This window comes from Lagenorhynchus albirostris, chromosome 7 (genome assembly GCF_949774975.1).
Source record: "Lagenorhynchus albirostris chromosome 7, mLagAlb1.1, whole genome shotgun sequence".
NCBI lineage: Eukaryota > Metazoa > Chordata > Mammalia > Artiodactyla > Delphinidae > Lagenorhynchus > Lagenorhynchus albirostris.
The window spans coordinates 96,804,933-96,824,336 of NC_083101.1; the positions used below are offsets into that span (position 1 = coordinate 96,804,933).

Here is a 19,404-nt window from a genome sequence, read left to right on the forward strand (position 1 = left end):
AACGAATTCAACAATACATTAAAAGGATCATACACAATGACCAAGTGGGATTTATCCCAGGGATGCAAGAATTCTTCAATATGCACAAATCAATCAGTATGACACACCACATTAACAAATGTAAGAATAAAAACTGTATCATCATCTCAACAGAACAGAAAAAGCTTTCGACAAAATTCAGCACCCATTTATTATAAAAATTCTCCAAATGTGGGCATAGAGGAAACCTACCTCAACAAAATAAAGGCCATATATGACAAGCCCACAGCTAACATCATTCTCAACCATGAAAAGTTGAAAGCACTTCCTCTAAGATCATGAACAAGACAAGGATCTCCAGTCTTGCCACTTTTATTCACTTTTACAGTTTTGGAAGTCCTAGCCATTGCAATCAGAGAAGAAAAAGAAACAAAAGGAATCCAAATTGGAAAAGAAGAAGTAAAACTGTCACTGTTCACAAATGACACGATATTATACATAGAAAATCCTAAAGATGCTAAAAGAAAACTACCAGAGCTAATCAGTGAATTTGGAAAGGTTGCAGGATACAAAATTGATGCACAGCAATCTCTTGCATTCCTATACACTAACAATGAAAGATCAGAAAGAGAAGTTAAGGAAACAATCCCATTTACCATCACATCAAAAAGAATAAAATACCCAGGAATAAACCTACCTAAGGAAGCAAAAGACCTGTACTCTGAAAACTATAAGACGCTGATGAAAGAAAGTGAAGATGACACAAACAGATGCTGTTGGATTGGAAGAAACAATATTATCAAAATGACTATTCTACCCAATGCAATCTACAGATCCAATGCAATCCGTATCAAATTATCAATGGCATTTTTCACAGAACTAGAAGAAAAAAATTGAAAATTTGTGTGGAGACAAAAAAGACCCTGAATAGCCAAAGCAATTCTGAGAAAGAAAAACAGAGCTGGAGGAATCAGGCTCCCTGACTTCAGACTATCCTACAAAGCTACAGTCATCAAAACAGTATGGTACTGGCACAAAAACAGAAATATAGATAAATGGAACAGGACAGAAAGCCCAGAAATAAACCCACACAACTATGGTCAATTAATCTACAACAATGGAGGCCAGAACATACAATGGACAAAAGACAACCTCTTCAATAAATGGTGCTGGGGGGCTTCCCTGGTGGCGCAGTGGTTGGGAGTCCGCCTGCCGATGCAGGGGACACGGGTTCGTGCCCCGGTCCGGGAAGATCCCACATGCCGCGGAGCGGCTGTGCCCGTGAGCCATGGCCGCTGAGCCTGCGCGTCCAGAGCCTGTGCTCCTCAACGGAAGAGGCCACAGCAGTTAGAGGCCCGCGTACCGCAAAAAAAATAAATAAATAAATAAATGGTGCTGGGAAAACTGGACAGCAACATGTAAAAAGAATGACACTAGAACATTCTTTAACACCACAGACAAAAATAAACTCAAAACGGATTAAAGACCTAAATGTAAGGCCAGATACTATAAAACTCTTAGAGGAAAACACAGGTAGACACTCTTTGGCATAAATTGCAGCAACATCTATTTAGATCCACCTCCTAGAGTAATAAAAATAAAAACAGATATAAACAAATGGGACCTAATTAAACTTAAAACCTTTTGCACAGCACAGGAAACCATAAACAAAACAAAAAGACAACCTACAGAATGAGATAAAATATTTGCAAAGAAAGCAACTGACAAAGGATTAATCTCCAAAATATACAAACAGCTCATGCAGCTCAATATCAAAAAACCCCACAAAACAGAACAATCAATAAATGGGCAAAAGATGTAAATAGACATTTCTCCAAAGAAGACATACAGATGGCCAAAAAGCACAGGAAAAGATGCTCAACATCTCTAATTATTAGAGAAATGCAAATCAAAACTACAATGATGTATCACCTCACACCAGTCAGACTGGCCATCATCAAAAAGTCTATGAACAATAAATGCTGGAGAGGGTGTGGAGAAAAGGGAACCCTCCTCCATTGTCAGTGGTAATGTAATTTGGTACAAGCACTGTGGAGAACAGTGTGGAGGTTTCTTGAAAACCTAAAAATACAACTACCATATGACCCAGCAATCCCACTCTTGGGCATATAACCGGAGAAAACCATAATTTAAAAAGATACATGCATCCCAATGTTCACTGCAGCACTATTTACAATAGCCAAGACAAGGAAGCAACCTAAGTGTCCATCAACAGAGGAATGGATAAAGATGCAGTGCATATCTACCGTGGAATACTACTCAGCCATAAAAAAGAATAAACTAATGCCATTTGTAACATTTGTAGCAAAAAGAATAAAATAATGCCATTTGCAGATGGACCTACAGATTATCACACTAAGTGAAGTCAGACAGAGAAAGATAAATATTACATGATATCCTTACATGTGGAATCTAAAAAAATGATGTAAGTGAACTTATTTACAAAACAGAAACAGACTCATAAATTTGAAAACAAATTTATGGTTACCAAAGGGGAAAGGCGGGGGAGGGACTAGTTAGGAGTTTGGGATTAACATATACACACTACTATATATCAAATAAACAAGGATATACTTTATAGTACAGGGAACTCTACTCAATATTCCATAATAATCTATATGGAAAAAGAATCTGAAAAAGAATGCTTATATGAATATTTAAAACTAAATCACTCTGCTGTACCTTGAAACTACTACAACATTATAAATCAACTATACCCCAGTATAAAATTAAAATTAAATTTTAAAAAAATGACCAAGTATGAAAAGAAGGAAAACATGATTCATGACCAGGAAACAAGTCAATCAATGGGACAGAAGAAAAAATGTCATCTGAGATTAAATTTGCTTCCAAGGACCTCAAAGCTGCTATTCTAATACACTCCATAGGTTAAAGAAGATAGAGAAAAACATGAACATGTTGAGAAAACAGTGTTAAAACAAAAGTCCAGAACTGAACTTCAAGGCAGGACAATATACTCCCTGGAGGGGAGAAAAACACTAAAAGACTCCAAAGGGTTTTGTTAAAAGGATTACCAATATTTACATCAGATATAAAAACTGACATAGATCTCTTTAATAAGACATGTAGGTTCTCATGTGCTTTTGCACTCATTTTGTTATGTTCCAATCATATACTTATTTGGAAACTGCATTGTTTGCTTGTGAATGGTGCAAAAGGCTAATACCTTAGTGTCGTTATGGCAGCTTTTGACCTCAAAGGCACTCTGAGAAGGTCACTGGGACTCCCAAGTCAAAGGGCCATATGGTCCTAATAGACCTGCCATATTCAGTGCCTTCAGGAATTCCTCATTAATTTCAAAGGGCACCCGGCCAACTGAGCATTCTATTACTCTAGTGGTTCTTAAGTTGTGGTTCTGGGGTGACATATGAGAATCTGCATTTCTAACAAATTTTCCCAGATGATTCAAAAGTCTAATATTAGAGTCTAATATTAATATTAGAATGTCTAATGTTCTGGGGTGACATATGAGAATCTGCATTTCTAACAAATTTTCCCAGATGATTCAAAAGTCTAATATTAAAGTCTAATATTAATATTAGAATGGCAAACATTTCTGTTCCCCTGTGACTTATTCTAAATGGCAGCTTTTAAAAAAAAGTCAGTATGTCCAAACATGAGATTTTCAAACTGTTCATGCTTATCTTACAAATTCAGTACATTATTCTTACTAACTTTCTCTGCTAAATAAAGGACCTAAAATTAAGTATTAACTTTCACCTGCCCCAATCAATTTAGGTTCCTCTTGTCTCCCCAAACCAGTGTCTGGAATCCTGAGCAAACTCAAAGTGCTAGTACTTATCCAAAAATATAAATGACACTTTTAGACAAATGAATAAATAAAACCCATTGCCAGCTGACCAGATCTAAAAGAAAAGTTAAGTCATCTGGATTTTAAAAAATTATACCAAGTGTAAATATGAATCTACACAAAAGAAATAAAGAGAAAAGTAAATGGATAATATATAAACACATTGTTCTTGTTTTAAAAATATATTAAAGTGCAAATAACATTTTATAAGAAGAAAACAAGGTATTATGTGGATTATAAGATATGTAGAAGTAAAATAAATGACAACAAGAACACAAAGGATGAAAGACAGAAAAGGAAAATATTCTGTAATAACAAAGTTGAAGTAACAAGATATTTGAAGGCAGACTGACACTTCAGAGATGTATATTTAGAAACCACTAAAAATACAAACAAGTATATCTCAGAAGCCAAAAGTGGTTAAAGGAGATTCATTAAAAATAAGTAGTTAAGGGAATTCCCTGGTGGTCCAGTGCTTAGGACTTGTGCTTTCACTGCTGAGGGCCCAGGTTCAATCCCTGGTCAGGGAACTGAGATCCTGCATGCCACACAGTGCAGCCAAAGAAAAAAAAAAAAGGTGGGGGTGGGGGGGAACGAGTTAATCACAGAGAAGGTAGGAAAGAGGGGGGAAAAAAAGACAAAAAACTAGAAGGTAAACAGCAAGAAGGTTTCAAATTCAACCACAAAGATAGTATTAAATATAAGTGATATGAACATTTTGCTAAAACACAAAAATTGTCAGAGCTAATAAAAAGTAAAACAAACATACTCTCTTAGAAACTGACTGTGAATGAAAAGACACAAGTTAGAAATAAAAGGACAGAAAAACTATATATCACACGAAGCACACAATAAGCAAATGATAGTCTAACTGACTATACAGTACCAAACAAAATTCAGGAAAAGAAATACTACCAGGAATAAAAATAAACAATGGAAAATGCTAAAAGGGAAAATTCATCAGGAGGATGTAACAATCCTAAGTGCTTTGCCACTTAAAAACAGAGCTTCAAAATGCCTGAAGCAAATCTTGTTAAGAAAGATAACACACAAATTATACTTAGATACTCACATTCCTTTCTCAATATTTAATAAAACAAGTAGATAAGATATTAAAAGGATATAGAAGCCTTCAGCAATATGATCAGCCCACTGGAACTAATCCCCATCAAGAAAAAGTACTCTTTTCAGTCACATATGGAACATTCCCCAGGATCATATGCTAGGCCCTAAGACAAATTTCAATACATTCAGTAAGACTGAACCATGCATGAAATATTATCCAGAGTGACACACAAACAAAGGATATAAAAATTATAACAATAAGAAATTATGAAACAAATAGTTGGAAAGTAAACAAATTCTACAAAACCAATGGATCAAACAAGAAATCACTGGACATTTTAAAAAATATCTTGGATTAAATGAAAATAAAAACACAACATCAAAACTTGTGTGATGCAGCTAAAGCAGTTTTCAAAGGAAAATATAGTGCCTTATGCTTACATTAAAAAAGCAAAACCGGGTGGCGCAGTGGTTAAGAATTCGCCTGTCATTGCAGGGGACACGGGTTCGAGCCCTGATCCAGGCAGATCCCACACACTGCAGAGCAACTAAGCCCATGTGCCACAACTACTGAGCCTGCGATCCACAACTACTGGGCCCACACGCCGCAACTACTGAAGCCTGTGCGCCTAGAGCCCGTGCTCCACAACAAGAGAAGCCACCGCAATGAGAAGCCCGCGCACGACAACGAGAAGCCCACACAACACAACGAAGAGTAGGCCCCGCTTACTGCAACTAGAGAAAGGCTGCATGTGGCAACGAAGACCCAACGCAGCCAAAAATAATTAATTAAAAATAAATAAATAAAAATAATAAAGCAAAACCAAGTCTCAATTCATGAGCTTAAATTTTATCATAAAACAGCAAAGAAAGGAAGGGCAAGGTAAACCAAATCAGTATAGAAAATCCTAAGGTATCCAGAAATAAATAAGTAAACTTCTGAAAGTTAATAACCAGGTTCATCAAGGTTGCAGAATACAAGATAAATATGCAAAACTCAGCTGTATTTCTATGTACTAGCAATGAGCAATCCAAATACGAAATAAAGAAAACAATTCCATTTACAATAGCATCAAACAGAATAAAATACTTAGAATACCTTTAACAAAAGTATAAACCTTGCCCATTTAAAGCAACAAAATATCATTGCAATAAATTTTAAAAGGCCTAAATAAATGGAAAGACAGATAATCTCAATATTCATGGATCAGAAGAATTAAAGTTGTCAAGATGGCAATACTCCAGGAGTTGAGCTACAGTCGAACCCTCTCAAAATCTCAGCTCTACTCTTTTACAGAAATTGACAAACCAATACTAAAATTATGGAAATGCAAGTTACCCAAAATAGCTAAAACAACCTTGATAAAGAAAAAACTTGGAGGGCTCACACTATTCAATTTCAATTACTCTGTTATAGAAAACACTCCTGTTTCTCATCTATATTACTGTCTCTACTCACAAAATACTTCTGTATTCTCAATACTACTTCACTGCTGGTCACTGAATGTGTAGAGGTTTTTCCCACTACCAGGCAACTGCAATACAAGCAAGGTGTCCTACATTCAATTCAGTTCTGACATATCTACTTGGAGTTTGCATCAGATCCCACAGGCTAGGGGTTCAGTCCCGCAAGATTGCCTCTCCTCACACTTTAGATGTCAATTACAAGTCCAGGTTGCTACCTGTGCTTCTGACCAGCTAGCTATAAATGGGAGGTTCCCACATCCTGGTCCTCAGGTTTAATTTGCTAGAATGGCTCACAGAACTCAGGAAAACAGTTTGCTTACTATTAATAGATTGCCAGGTTTATTACAAAGCATAAACTCAGCAACAGCCAGATAAAAAAGCTGCATAGGGCAAAGCTTCCATGCCCTGTCCAGGAGCATCGGCCTCCCACCACCTACAAGTGTTCACCAACAACAAAGCTCTCTGAACCCTAGAGTTCAGAAATTTTTATGGAGATTTCATTATGTAGGAATAACTGTTGTTAGTAATTAGGTCAAGCCCTGGAGGTCTGGGGGTGGGCCTGAATGTCCCAACCCTCAAATCACTTGATTGGTATTCCTGGCAACAAGCCTACATCCTCAGGGGGTTTCCAAATGCTACCTCATTAACATGAACTATGGCATGGTTGAAAGGGGCTTGTTACCAATAACAAAAGACACCTCAATCTCTCTTACATTTAGGAAATCTCAAGGGATTTAGAACTCTGTGCCAGGAACAGGGATGAAGACCAAATTTTCTTTCTTATTATAAATCACAATATCATACTATACTATTAAGGTAGTACTGGTGTGAGAATAAACATTATAAAAATAAAAATAGAGACCAATGGAATAGAAGTGAGAGGACAGAAATAAACCCTTACATCTATGGACAACTGAATTTCAACAAGGGGGCTACAATTCAATCAGAAAAATATAGTCTTTTCAACAAATGATGTTGGAAAACACTTCACTATTCACATGCAAAAGAATAAAGTTGTAACACATACCATCTATAAAAATTAACTCAAAATGAATAACAGACCTGAATGTAGAGAAAAAAATTATAAAATATACAGAAAAAAATAGGAGTAAATGTTTTTGACTTTGAGTTAGGCAAAGTTTTCTGAGATTTGACAAAAAAGAGGAAAAGAGAAAATAGTCCAGCTGGATATTATCAAAATAAAAAACTTTTGCGATTCAAAGAGCTCCATGTAGAAAGTGAAAAGACAACTCATAGAATGGAAGAAAATATTTACAAAACATATAACTGATAAAGAGACTTGTATCCAGATTATATTAAAAAATCTTAAAAGTCAACAATGAAGACAAATAACCCAACTTATAAATGGAGAATGGGATGTGAACAGACATTTCTCCAAGGAATATACACAAACAGCTAATAAGCAATTAACACATTAAAATGCTCAAAATTAGAGAGATACAACTCATAACTATAATGAAATCCCACTTCACACTCCACTTTTTTAGGAGGGCTAAAAAAAAAACAACAGACAGTAACAATTATGCAGGTACATGTGGAAAAACAGGAACCCTCATTCATTGCTGGTGGGGTGGTAAAAGAAGTACCACTGCTTTGAGAAGTTCTTTTGGCAGTTCCTAAAATTGTTAAAACAGAGTTACCATATCACCCAGTAATTCTACGCTAAGTATATACAAAGTAGAATGGAAAACTATGTGCACACAAAAACACAACTGGTCTAGCAGCATTATTCATTAACAGTCAAAATGGAAACAACCCAAAGCCCACCAACGGAAAAAAAAAATGTGATATATCCATAAAATCAAATATTACTTAACCAGAAATTGAATTTGATTACGGATACATATTATAACACTGATGAACCTTAAAAAGATCATGCTGGGCTTCCCTGGTGGCGCAGTGGTTGAGAGTCCGCCTGCTGATGCAGGGGACACGGGTTCGTGCCCCGGTCTGGGAGGATCCCACGTGCCGTGGAGCGGCTGGGCCCGTGAGCCATGGCCGCTGGGCCTGCGCGTCCAGAGCCTGTGCTCCACAATGGGAGAGACCACAGCAGGGAGAGGCCCACGTACCCCCCCACACACAAGAGATATATATATATATATATATATATATATATACACACACTGAATTGTGTAAATTAAAAGGGTGAACTTTTGGTACACGAATTCTACCTCAATCAAGTTGTTATTAAAAAAAAAATTCCAACAAAGAAAATTCCAGGTCCAGATTGCTTCTGTAATGAATTCTAGTATGAACTTTTAAGGAAGAAATAATATTAATTTTACAGCACTAGGAATAGAAAGAAAAGAAATAGGTGACAATGAGCAACTATTTAAGGCCTATGACTAACATCATACTTAGTTGTAAATAATAAATAAATTCTTCACATTAAATCCTGGCCTGTTCAAAAAAGAAATTAAAATGCATAGAGATTAGAAAAATATCTTTATTTACAAATCATATTATTTAATATATAAAATAGTCTAAGGAATCTTCAAGACATCTAGTAGAAGTAACAAGTGAAGTTAGCAAAACAGAGATAAACAACATCAATGAACATGAATTATATTTCTACTTAAATCCAAAAAAATTTGGAAATTGAAGTTTTTAAAAGTATCATTACAGATAGCATCAAAAGATTTAAGGATACATCTCACAAAAAAGGCTGAAGACACGTAAGTGAAAACTGTAACACACTGCAAAGGAACATTAAATGCTAAGGAAAAGTAAGGACATTGTTCACACATCAGAAAATTCAATATTATTAGATGTAAACTTTCCCCCAAATCTTCTAAACATTCAACACAGTCCTTATAAAAAACACCACTAGGGTTTCCAGAAAAAATAAAATTTTTTAAAATTTATAGGAAAAGAAAAACAAACTGTAATAGCCAAAAGAAAAAGTTAAGAGGACTTATTCCTTCTGATGTAAATACTTACTGCATAGACAGATTAATCAAAATAGTGCATGACTAGTGCACTAGTCAAACAGTGCATACCTATTAAGATAGGTATTTAGATCAATAAACCAGAATGATATTGAGAGAAGCCTATGCATATATGTACAATTTATTTCAAAAGGTGCCAAGGCAACTGAATAGGAAAAGGATAACCAGTGAGCCAAGCAGACCTTTAGCTGCAAAAATGAATCACAATCTACATTTCACACCATTTACACAGATTAACCGGAAAAAGTCAAAGACTTAAATGTAAAATCTAAACCAAGGATATTTCTAGAAAAAAACAGGAGAAAATCTGAATGACCTTTGTTAGGCAAATTATGAAACAGGGGGTGGGGGGAATAGAATAGGAAAGTAAAGGAAATGATAGATTGGACTTCATCAACATGAAAACCTTTTGCCCAACTGTTTCACAACTAAAAAGATCAACCACAGATTAGGAGAAAAAATTTTCAACATGTGTATCTTATAAAAGTCTTTTATCAAGATTGTATAAAGAACTCTTTCAACTGAATTATAAGCTGAAAAACTCAACAAAACAAATGGGCTAAGGATCTGAACTTACTTTTTTAAAAGCTATGTGAATGAACAAATAGCATACAAACGTTGTTCATCGTCATTAGTCAAAGAGAAATGATAAATGAAACCCAAGTAGATACAACAGACCCCCACTAAAAGGATAAAAACTCATCGGGTTTACAACACAAAATGATGGTGAATATTTGGAGCAACTAGAATTACTATAAGTTACTAATGCCCATGTAAATGACACATGCACTTTAAAAACATTTGGCAGTTATTGTTTTCTTCTTCACATACAGGCATATGTCAGACACTGCAGGTGTGGTTGCAGATCACAGCAATACAGTGAATATCACAATAAAGTGAGAAGCACAAATTGTTTGGTTTCCCAATACATAGAAAATCTGTGTTTACACACAGAGTAGACTAGTTAAGTTTGCAACAGCATTATGTCTTAAAAAACAATGTACATATCTTAATTTAAAATAACACTTTATTGCTAAAAAGTGCTAACCATCACTGAACCTTCAGTGCATGGTAATCTTGCTGGTGGAGGGTTTGCCTCAGTGTTGATGCTGCTGACTATTAATGGTGGTGGTTACTGAAGGCTGGGGTGGCTGTGGCAGTTTCTTAAAACAAGACAACAATGAAGTTTGTCACATCAATTGACTCTTCCTTTCATGAATTATTTCTCCGTAATATGCAAAGCGAATTGACAGCATTTTACAGACAGTAAAACTTCTTTCAAAACTAGTCAATCCTCTCAAACCCTGCTACTACTTTATTAACTAAATGTGTAATATTCTAAATCCTTTGTTGTCCTTTGAAGGATCTTCACCAGTAGTGTGAAGTGTCTTCACCAGTAGATTCCATCTCAAGAAACCACTTTCTTTGCCCCTTCAAGAAGCAACTCCTCATCCATTAAATTTTTATCATGGGATTGCAGTAGCTCAGTCACATCTTCAGGATCTGCTTCTAATTCTGATTCTTCTGCTTCTTCCACCCATCTGCAGTCACTTCCTACACTCAAGTTTGGAACCCCTCAAAGTCATCCATAATGACTGGAATCAACTTCTTCCAAACTCCTGTTCAGGCTGATATTGTAAACTCCTTCCATGAATCACAAATGTTCTTAATGTCATCTAGAATGGTCAATCCTTTCCAGAAGGTTCTCAATTGACTCTGCCCACACCCACAGAGGAATCATTACCTATGGCAGCCATAGCTTTACAAAATATATTTTTTAAATAATAAGACTTGAAAGTCAAAACAACTCAACACATGGGCTGCAGAATGGATGTTGTGTTAGCAAGCATAAATATACTAATCACATTGTACATCTCCATCAGAGCTCTTGAGTGACCAGGTGCATAACCAATGAGCATGTTTTGAAAGAAATCTTTTTTCTGTGCAGTAGGTCTAACAATAGGCTTAAAATACTCAGTAAATCATGTTGTCAACATATGTGCTGTCATACAGGCTTCGTTGTTCCATCTCCAGAGCACAGGCAAAGTAAATTCAGCATAATTCCTAAGGCCCCTAGAATTTCTGGAATGGTAAACGAGCCCTGGATTTAAAGCCAGGCTTTGAAGCCAGGCATTGACTTCTCCTCTCTACGTATGAAAGTCCTAGATGGCATTTTTTCCAATAGAAGAGTATTTCATCTACATTAAAACTCTGTTGTGTCATGTAGCCACCTTCATTAATCATCTTAACTAGATCTTCTGGATAACTTGCTGCAGCTTTTCCATCAGCACTTGCTGCTCCCCCTTGCACGTTCATCTTATAGAGATGGCTTCTTTCCTCAACCCTCATGAACCAACCTATAATAGATTCAAACTCTTCTGCAGGTTGCTTGCCTCTCTCAGCCTTTACAGAATTGAAGAGTTAGGACCTTGCCCTGGATTACACTTTGGCTTAGGGGAATGTTGTTTGACCTTTTATCCAAGACACTAAAATATTCTCCATATCAGTAATCAGGCTGTTTCACTTTCTTATCATTCATGTGTTCACTCGAGTTATCACTTTAATTTTCCTTCAAGAACTTTTCTTTTGCATTCACAACTTGTCTAACTGGTGCGATCAGCCTAGCTTTCAGAATATCTCGGCTTTCAACATGCCTTCCTTACTAATAATTTCTATTTTTTAATTTAAAGTAAGTGGCATGTAACTCTTCCTTTCATTTGAACACTTACAAGCCATTGCAGGGTTATTAATTGGCCTAATTTCAATATTATTATGTCTCAGGAAATAGGAGGCCTGAAGAGAAAGAGAGAGATGGGGGAATGGCCAGTCAGCGGAGCAGTCAAAACACACACATTTATCAATCAAGTTTGCCATCTCACACAGGTGCAATTCATGGTGCCCCAAAACAATTACAACAGATCACCATAACAAGTATAATAATGAAAGAGTTTGAAATGTTGTGAGAATTACCAAAACATGACACAGAGACACAAAGTGAGCAAATGCTGTTTGAAAACTGGCAGCAATAGACGTGGTTGGACCCAAGGGGCTGCCACAAACTTTCCATTTGTAACAAAAAGTAACAGCTGAGAAGCCTAATAAAGTAAAGCACGATAAAACCAGGTTTTCCTGTAGGTATACATAAGACCCAGGAAACAACAACTAGGGTCTTTACACAAAGGTATGAAAACATAGCCACACACAGACTTGGGACTTAAATATTCATAGCACCTTTGCTTATGATAGCACCAAAGCAAAGAGGACCTCATGTCTTATCAACAACTGAAAATACACGCCAAAGAACGAAACATTACTCATCACTATAAAGAATAAATACAGACACACACAACAATATCCATGAATCTCCAAAGAATTATGCTAAGGGAAAGAAGCCATACAGACAGTATATAAAGTGTGATTCCATTCATATGAACTTTCAAAAAAGGCAAAAGTATTGAAATAGAAAGAGGATCAGTGATTATCATAAAATGGGTGGGAAGAGAGGACTGACTGAGAAAGTCCATAAGGAAAATTTTCACATGATAGAAATACCTGTATGATTTTGGTGGTATAGCCGTACACATTTTTCAAAAGTCACTGAATTATACATAGAAACTTGTTGAATTTTATTTTCTGTTAATTATACCTCAATATAGATGATTTTTTTAAAAAACAGGAGAAGAAACAGAAAATCAAATACACTGTAGGCAGTCGCATGATAAAGTAGGCTCACCCAATGAGACAAGGTGGCTGTAGTTCTCCAGCATCACATCTCTGTATAGGGTCCTCTGAGCAGAGCTCATACACTGCCACTCCTCCAGGGTAAACTCCACAGTCACGTCCTTGAATGACACTGATGTCTGTGAAAGCACATTTCTCATCAATCTGAAGAATTCAAAATTAGGTGACATGGATAATACCTTTGGAATGTAAGATGAAAACTGAAATTTTTTCACATTATGAAAAATCAAAAATATCTGACAGTACACACATTATCTGTGATGTCCTAGGGAAGCAGGCATTTTCAGAGTTTTGGCTCTGCCTTTAAATTCCATCCAAAATTTGATCACTTCAAACTACAACTGCTAACATCACCATTTCTTGAAAGGATTACTGAAAGTCCTGCTACATCATTTATTTCCACCACTATCTCACTAGAGCCCACTCTCAGAGTTATTATTAAATTATAAGTCAGGTCATGTCTTTTCTCAGCTCAAAATTCTCTAAACAACCTAGTAAACAGAGATAAATATTGAATTCACAGATTAGGAGATTCAGTATGATGGAGACTGTCAGTTCTCCACAAAGAAATCTATAGATTCAATGAAATCATAATCAAAAGCTTACCAGGATTTTTAGAATCACAAGTTAATTCTAATATTTACATAGAAAGCAAACAACCTAGAATATGAAAACAGTTTTGAAAAAGAACAAAGTCAGAGGACTGATATTACTTGATTTCAAGACATACCATAGAGCTTAAGACAAAGAAAGTGTGTGATATTAATGAAAATGAAACACAGAGATCAAAAGAAAAAGTATAAAAATGATATATACAAACATAACGCACACACACAATTATTTAATTTAGGTGTCAGGGCAATTCAATGGAGAAAGTATATTCTGACACAAATCATGTTAGACTAAAAACTCCATTAGAAAAATAATAACAATAACCTTGATTCATACTTTGCACCACAAAAAATAATTAATTCAAACTGATCAAGACCTCAACGAATATGCTTTCTGTTTAGATTTTAGAGTCACGTGAATATATCACCTATCTAAAAAAGAAATTGACAGCTGGTGTACTGAAGTTGGAACCAGCAAAATGGTTGAGTGCATGCTCCCTCAACTCAGTATTTAGAATATACTAACAGTACAAATTTCCAAGCCCAACAGCAGGCTCTGAAATTCTAGATTTATGACAGGGCCGACCCGTTAACACGTTTGGTTGTTTTCTGATCAGCATTCCCTGTGTTAAGTAGAAAGTTTAAATATATGAAAACAGAAATTATTGATGTAACAACAAATATAAGAGAAAACTATCAACAAGGTCATGAAAATACATTGCAAAAACAGACAAAAATGTACAATTTTCTCTGAAAATAATAAAAAAAATAGAAAACCAGACTAGATCCATGACTGTTTAAATAAAGTGACTCAGTAATCTACATCAACACACAAAAAGCAGATGTACTCACAAAGTCCAGTTTTAGAGGTGAGTTTCAGTAAGTCTATAACAGATGATTTTCTCATATGAAATAGACACAGAGAGAGACAGAGAGAGAGAGAGAGAGAGAGAGAGAGAGAGAGAGAGAGAAAGGATAAAAGAAGGAAGGGGGAAGGGAAAGGAGAGGAGAGGAGAAAAAAGCAGAAAGAGCCCCAAAGACTAATATAACCAAGATACCACAGTTAGTCAGGGACATAAGAAAACAAAATTATAGGCTAATGTAGTGTGTGAATACAGAATAAAAGTTCAAATATGATAATAGCAAAAAGATGTCAGTTACAAATTTAAAACAAAAAAGGCTCACACCCACTATGAAGTAGGGTCTATACAAGAATTCAAGAGTAAGTTAACATTCTAAAATCCATTTAAGCTACTTGCTACCTCTAATATTTGGAGATTAAAAAAAATAAGCTGTAGCTTTACTCCAACAGATACAAAAAGGTATTCGATATAATTCAGGGTACATTCATGACCCAAGTAAAACTGATTATAAAAGAGAAATAACTTACACTGATAAAAGATGTGTAACAGAATCTGAGAGCAATCTGAAATCAAGAGTTGAATCTATCATACCACTAACAGGGGGATGAATAAAGCACTCACCTCAGATATGTTCATTTTCAGTAGGTCTTGGGAGAGTGTAGAGGACCGTGAAGATTCAGCTGGGGGGGACAGAAAGAGGAAAAGGTCAGAACACCTGGCCTGCCTTATAGTTCCTACATTCACCTCCCAATCACCTCAGCAGCCCAGCTGAGGGGCAGCCTCCCTAAGGACTCACTTTGGCCCTTGAAAAGGCAAGGGAAGTACCCTGTGGAAGCACCACTTGTCCATCTTCCAGTTTGAAATGATCATGGGGCTTAAACCTACCACTTCTCAGTTGGTAAAAATAATTTTTTTTACTAATTTAAACAATACAAACAAAAAACTAACATACTAAAATACACCAAAGAACGACACGTTTCATTAAAATTAACAGTAGAAGAAAAGACACTGCCTGCATCCTTACTTTGTTTTCCTAGCAATATTGTTTACCCCTGGAGTTAGAAAATCCACAGGAAGCCCAGTAAAAAGGATGGCAAGCTTTAAGACAATTTTTAAAAACATTATTGAAGTGGGCTGCATTTTCTCAAAAGGGACTCTTGATAAGTTTCTTCTGATGATTGAACGGTATGAACGACTGTTCGACTCCTGGCTCTGTCACATTCCGGGTGGGCCTGGAGAAGTCACAGGCGCTCTCAAACTCAGGACCACCTCACCACCCTGAGACTCAGATCTGCTTTTTGCTTAACGTGTGTTTAATGCAGATGCTCATACCGCTATCACGAGATAATTGGGAGGCTTCTGTAAACCACCCAAGGAAAAGAACAAAGTGTCTTCTGAACAACATCTACTGTCACTTTTTCGGCGGTTAGTACCTGGCACTTGCCTCTTTTTCCAAATGACACCACATCGAATTCTAAGAACAACGCCAGGAAGCAGGCATTATTCATAGCCTCCTTTGCAGACCTGACTCGTCCCCAGGTTACTTCTCCCGCCCACAGTACCGGTGACACGGCTGTAACTGACCGGGTCTCTCCCGCTCCAGAGCAGGGATGCCCAGCACACTCTCCGCCCGCGCTTTCTGGCCCGCTCACGGCCAGCGTGACCACCGCGCCTTCCCTCCCACTGTCCGCCCCGGCGTCCCCCCGTCAGATGCAGGCGGGGCCGGGCTTTCCATCCCCACACGCACCGTCCCCGCTCCTAACGGGTCTCAGCGCCACCTGCCCCCGAAACCACAAGGCCCGAACCGGGATCGCCCCACCCACCTTCCCAGGGCCGACGTCCAGGCCAGACCCGGGCACTGCAGTCCCGCCTGGACCAGAAGGCCCGAGACGTACCACTTCCGCCCCCGCCACGAGAACGCCGCTCTCAGCAAAGCTCCGGGCCACGCGAAGTTCCCGTCTCCACCGTGCAGATCCCGCACCTGCGAGGGCCGAAGCTCCAGGCTCTTCACACCACGAGGCCTGCGAGGGCGGAAGAGATGAGGCGGGGCCTATGTTGCACAGGCGCAGAGGAAGCCCCAGAAACCAGGAGGGCTGTGGAGGGAGAAAGACTACATTTCCCGTCGCTCCCCGCGCCCTGGGGTGTCTTGAACAGAGCAATCCATTTATTGCAGCAGAGTAGAAATACGGGGGAAATGCTTGTTCCGTGGTCCTGGGTTCTCCGAGACCCCGGATTGGGTGTTTCTCCGCACTGTGGTTCTTGAACTATCTCCATACCTGGCCTATGTGGGTGTACCAAGGCAAGCAGGTAAAGGTCATGACTGATACCAGATTCTCCAGATTGGTAGATCCTGATAGTCCCGAGAAAATATCCTCCTAATGGAATAGAATTTTCCGTCTCTGCATTAATTAACCTACTTGGCATCAAGGGGGCGTCCTTTGTGAAAGACAAATAGCGTATTTTCTCAAAAGTGAGTTCACTGGTTTAGTCATAATGGGACAGACTTCTTTTTCATTTACTGCAATTTTGAAACCAAGTAGGACGCTACAGGGCTCTTCTGGATACAAAAGCCCTTCCCTGTCCCTTGCATCTTTGTAGGAAAAAGGTTTCAGCTCCTAGACCATCGCTGAGTTCCAAAGGACAGATTCAAACAGTTACTAACCAGGGAACGGAGGGAGTGCAGAAGCAAAGAGAAGCAGTCAAGAAACAATACTGCAGCTATAAAACAGGGACCTGGTTCCTCTTCAAGGGATTATACATAAAATATCTTTGAGTTTTGCTGCAGGATCTAAAGCCCCCTCTCTGCAGGAGGATGGTAACTTCAGGTTGAGCACAATATTCCTGAAGAGCACCCAGTCACCTCATCACCAACCAAAGTAGATACCATGCAGGCTCCGACCCCAAATATGCCTATAAAACTCTTTCCTCAAAATCATCTAGGAGTTCAGGTCTTTTGAGCATGAGCCACCTGCTCATTCTCCTTGCTTGACCACTGCAGTAAATCTTTACCTGCTCCAAACATCAATGTTTTGGTCTGTTTGGCCTTACTGTGCATCAGGTACATGAACTTGCATTTGGCAATGATTTTCTAGGTAAAAATGCCTGACCTTCTAACACTAAATCTAAATATGACAGTATAATGCACTGATAGCCCAACCATGTTTGTTTTATGCAAATTAGATGGCCCTCCTCATGACATAGGCCTAGCAAAATACTCAATATACTTTGCAAGTATTTTTTTCATACACCACCAATTCTGACCTGAGCAAGGCTGTTGAAAAATCATTATTCTTTCAACATTTTATGGAGTATTTCCTGTGTTCTTTAATGTATATAAATATATTTCAACATTTTGTTTTAAATTATACAAAAACACAAGATCAGTTTCATCAAAAGAGTAGTGCTTGATGGGATAATTGGAGGAAGTTCCCACTCTCCATCTCCTTCCCAAATATAACCAATGTTAATTAGCCTCAACTTTATTCAGTGCAGTACACCACACAAATACATTTTTCAGATACAAGCTTTCCTTTTTTCTACTTATTTACAGCTTATTTTGACCCTTAATTAAAATGTAATCATATCATCAGGTCAAACTATTTAGAACTACATTGCTGGGCTGCACCCTGCATGCCTGCAAGAAAAGATATCTTTACAAAAGTGAAATAGTGACATTATCCTGTCTGCCACTAATATAATCCTGCCCACTATATATCCTCTCTCTTCTTTAACTCTCTTATGCAGGTTAATACTTTTCTTCATATAGACTTACATATAGGTAAACATTTATTAAGTTCTTTCAATTTGAATCCTATTACAGTAAATAAAACACTCTCACATATGGTATAACAAGTATTTATTTGCACATAGGAGAGATGCTTGTTTTGATATATTAACAATATTTTCTCCTTCATCCTCTAATTTATTTTTTAACTAATTTTAATATTAATAGTCTTGGATTTTCATGCACAAAATGACAAGTTACTCATTTTCAATTTTATCATAATTTGTCCTCTATTATGGGCTGAATTGTACCCATCTTCCAAATTAATATGTTGAAGCCCTAAGCCTGAGTACCCTACTATGTAACTATATTCAGAGTTAGGGCCTTCAGAGAAGTAATTAAGTTAAAATGAGGCTGTTAAGGTAAGCTCTAATCCAATCCAACTGGTGTTCTTATAAGAAGCTTTGGATACACAAGGAATGCATACCTACAGAAGAAAGACCATATGAAGACACAATAAGAGGGCAACACTAAAAAAGTCCCAAAGATCTAAAGCACAATATAGTGAATACAAACAACAATATTGTATTGTAATCGTCAAACTTGCTAAGAGACTAGATCTTAATTATTCCAATCACCAAAAAAAAAAAAAAAAAGATAATCATGTAACATGATCAAGGTGCTGATTGTCCCTACAACAGCAATCATACTACAATACATAAACCTATCAAATCAACATGTTTTACAACTTAAATTTACATAATGTTATATGTCAAATATATTTCAATTTAAAAAAGGAGACAACCACCTGCAAGCCAAGGAGAGATTCCACAGAAGACACCAAAATTAAGGACACCTTGATTATGAACTTCTAGACTCTCTAACTGTAAGAAAATATATTTCTGTTGCTTGAGCCCTTAGTCTGCACCATTTTGTTATGGCAGACCTAGCAAACTAATACACCTCTCTAATGAATTAAAAGTAATAAGCACAAAAAGGCTGGTGGAGCTTTATTAAATAAGTCATAATTGAATTTAAGTAAAGATTACTAATGGAGATAAAGTATATATACATCTCATCTCATATATTATATATATTATATATGAAATATCTTTTCTGTGTATTCATAAAA

At 37.1% G+C, this 19,404-nt stretch overlaps 1 protein-coding gene across 1 annotated transcript in view; it reads right to left on the bottom strand.

Moving 5' to 3' along the window:
• Positions 1–16,822, bottom strand: part of LOC132522682 (zinc finger protein 25-like) — a 29,161-nt gene extending 12,339 nt beyond the window's left edge. Inside the window, exons 1-3 of the mRNA XM_060153231.1 lie at positions 16,736–16,822; positions 16,444–16,641; positions 13,067–13,193 (exon numbers count right to left, since the gene is read on the bottom strand). Of these exons, the coding sequence (XP_060009214.1) occupies positions 13,067–13,193; positions 16,444–16,641; positions 16,736–16,822 (412 nt within the window). The remainder of the gene's footprint in view (positions 1–13,066; positions 13,194–16,443; positions 16,642–16,735) is intronic.
• Positions 16,823–19,404: the final 2,582 nt, after the last annotated feature.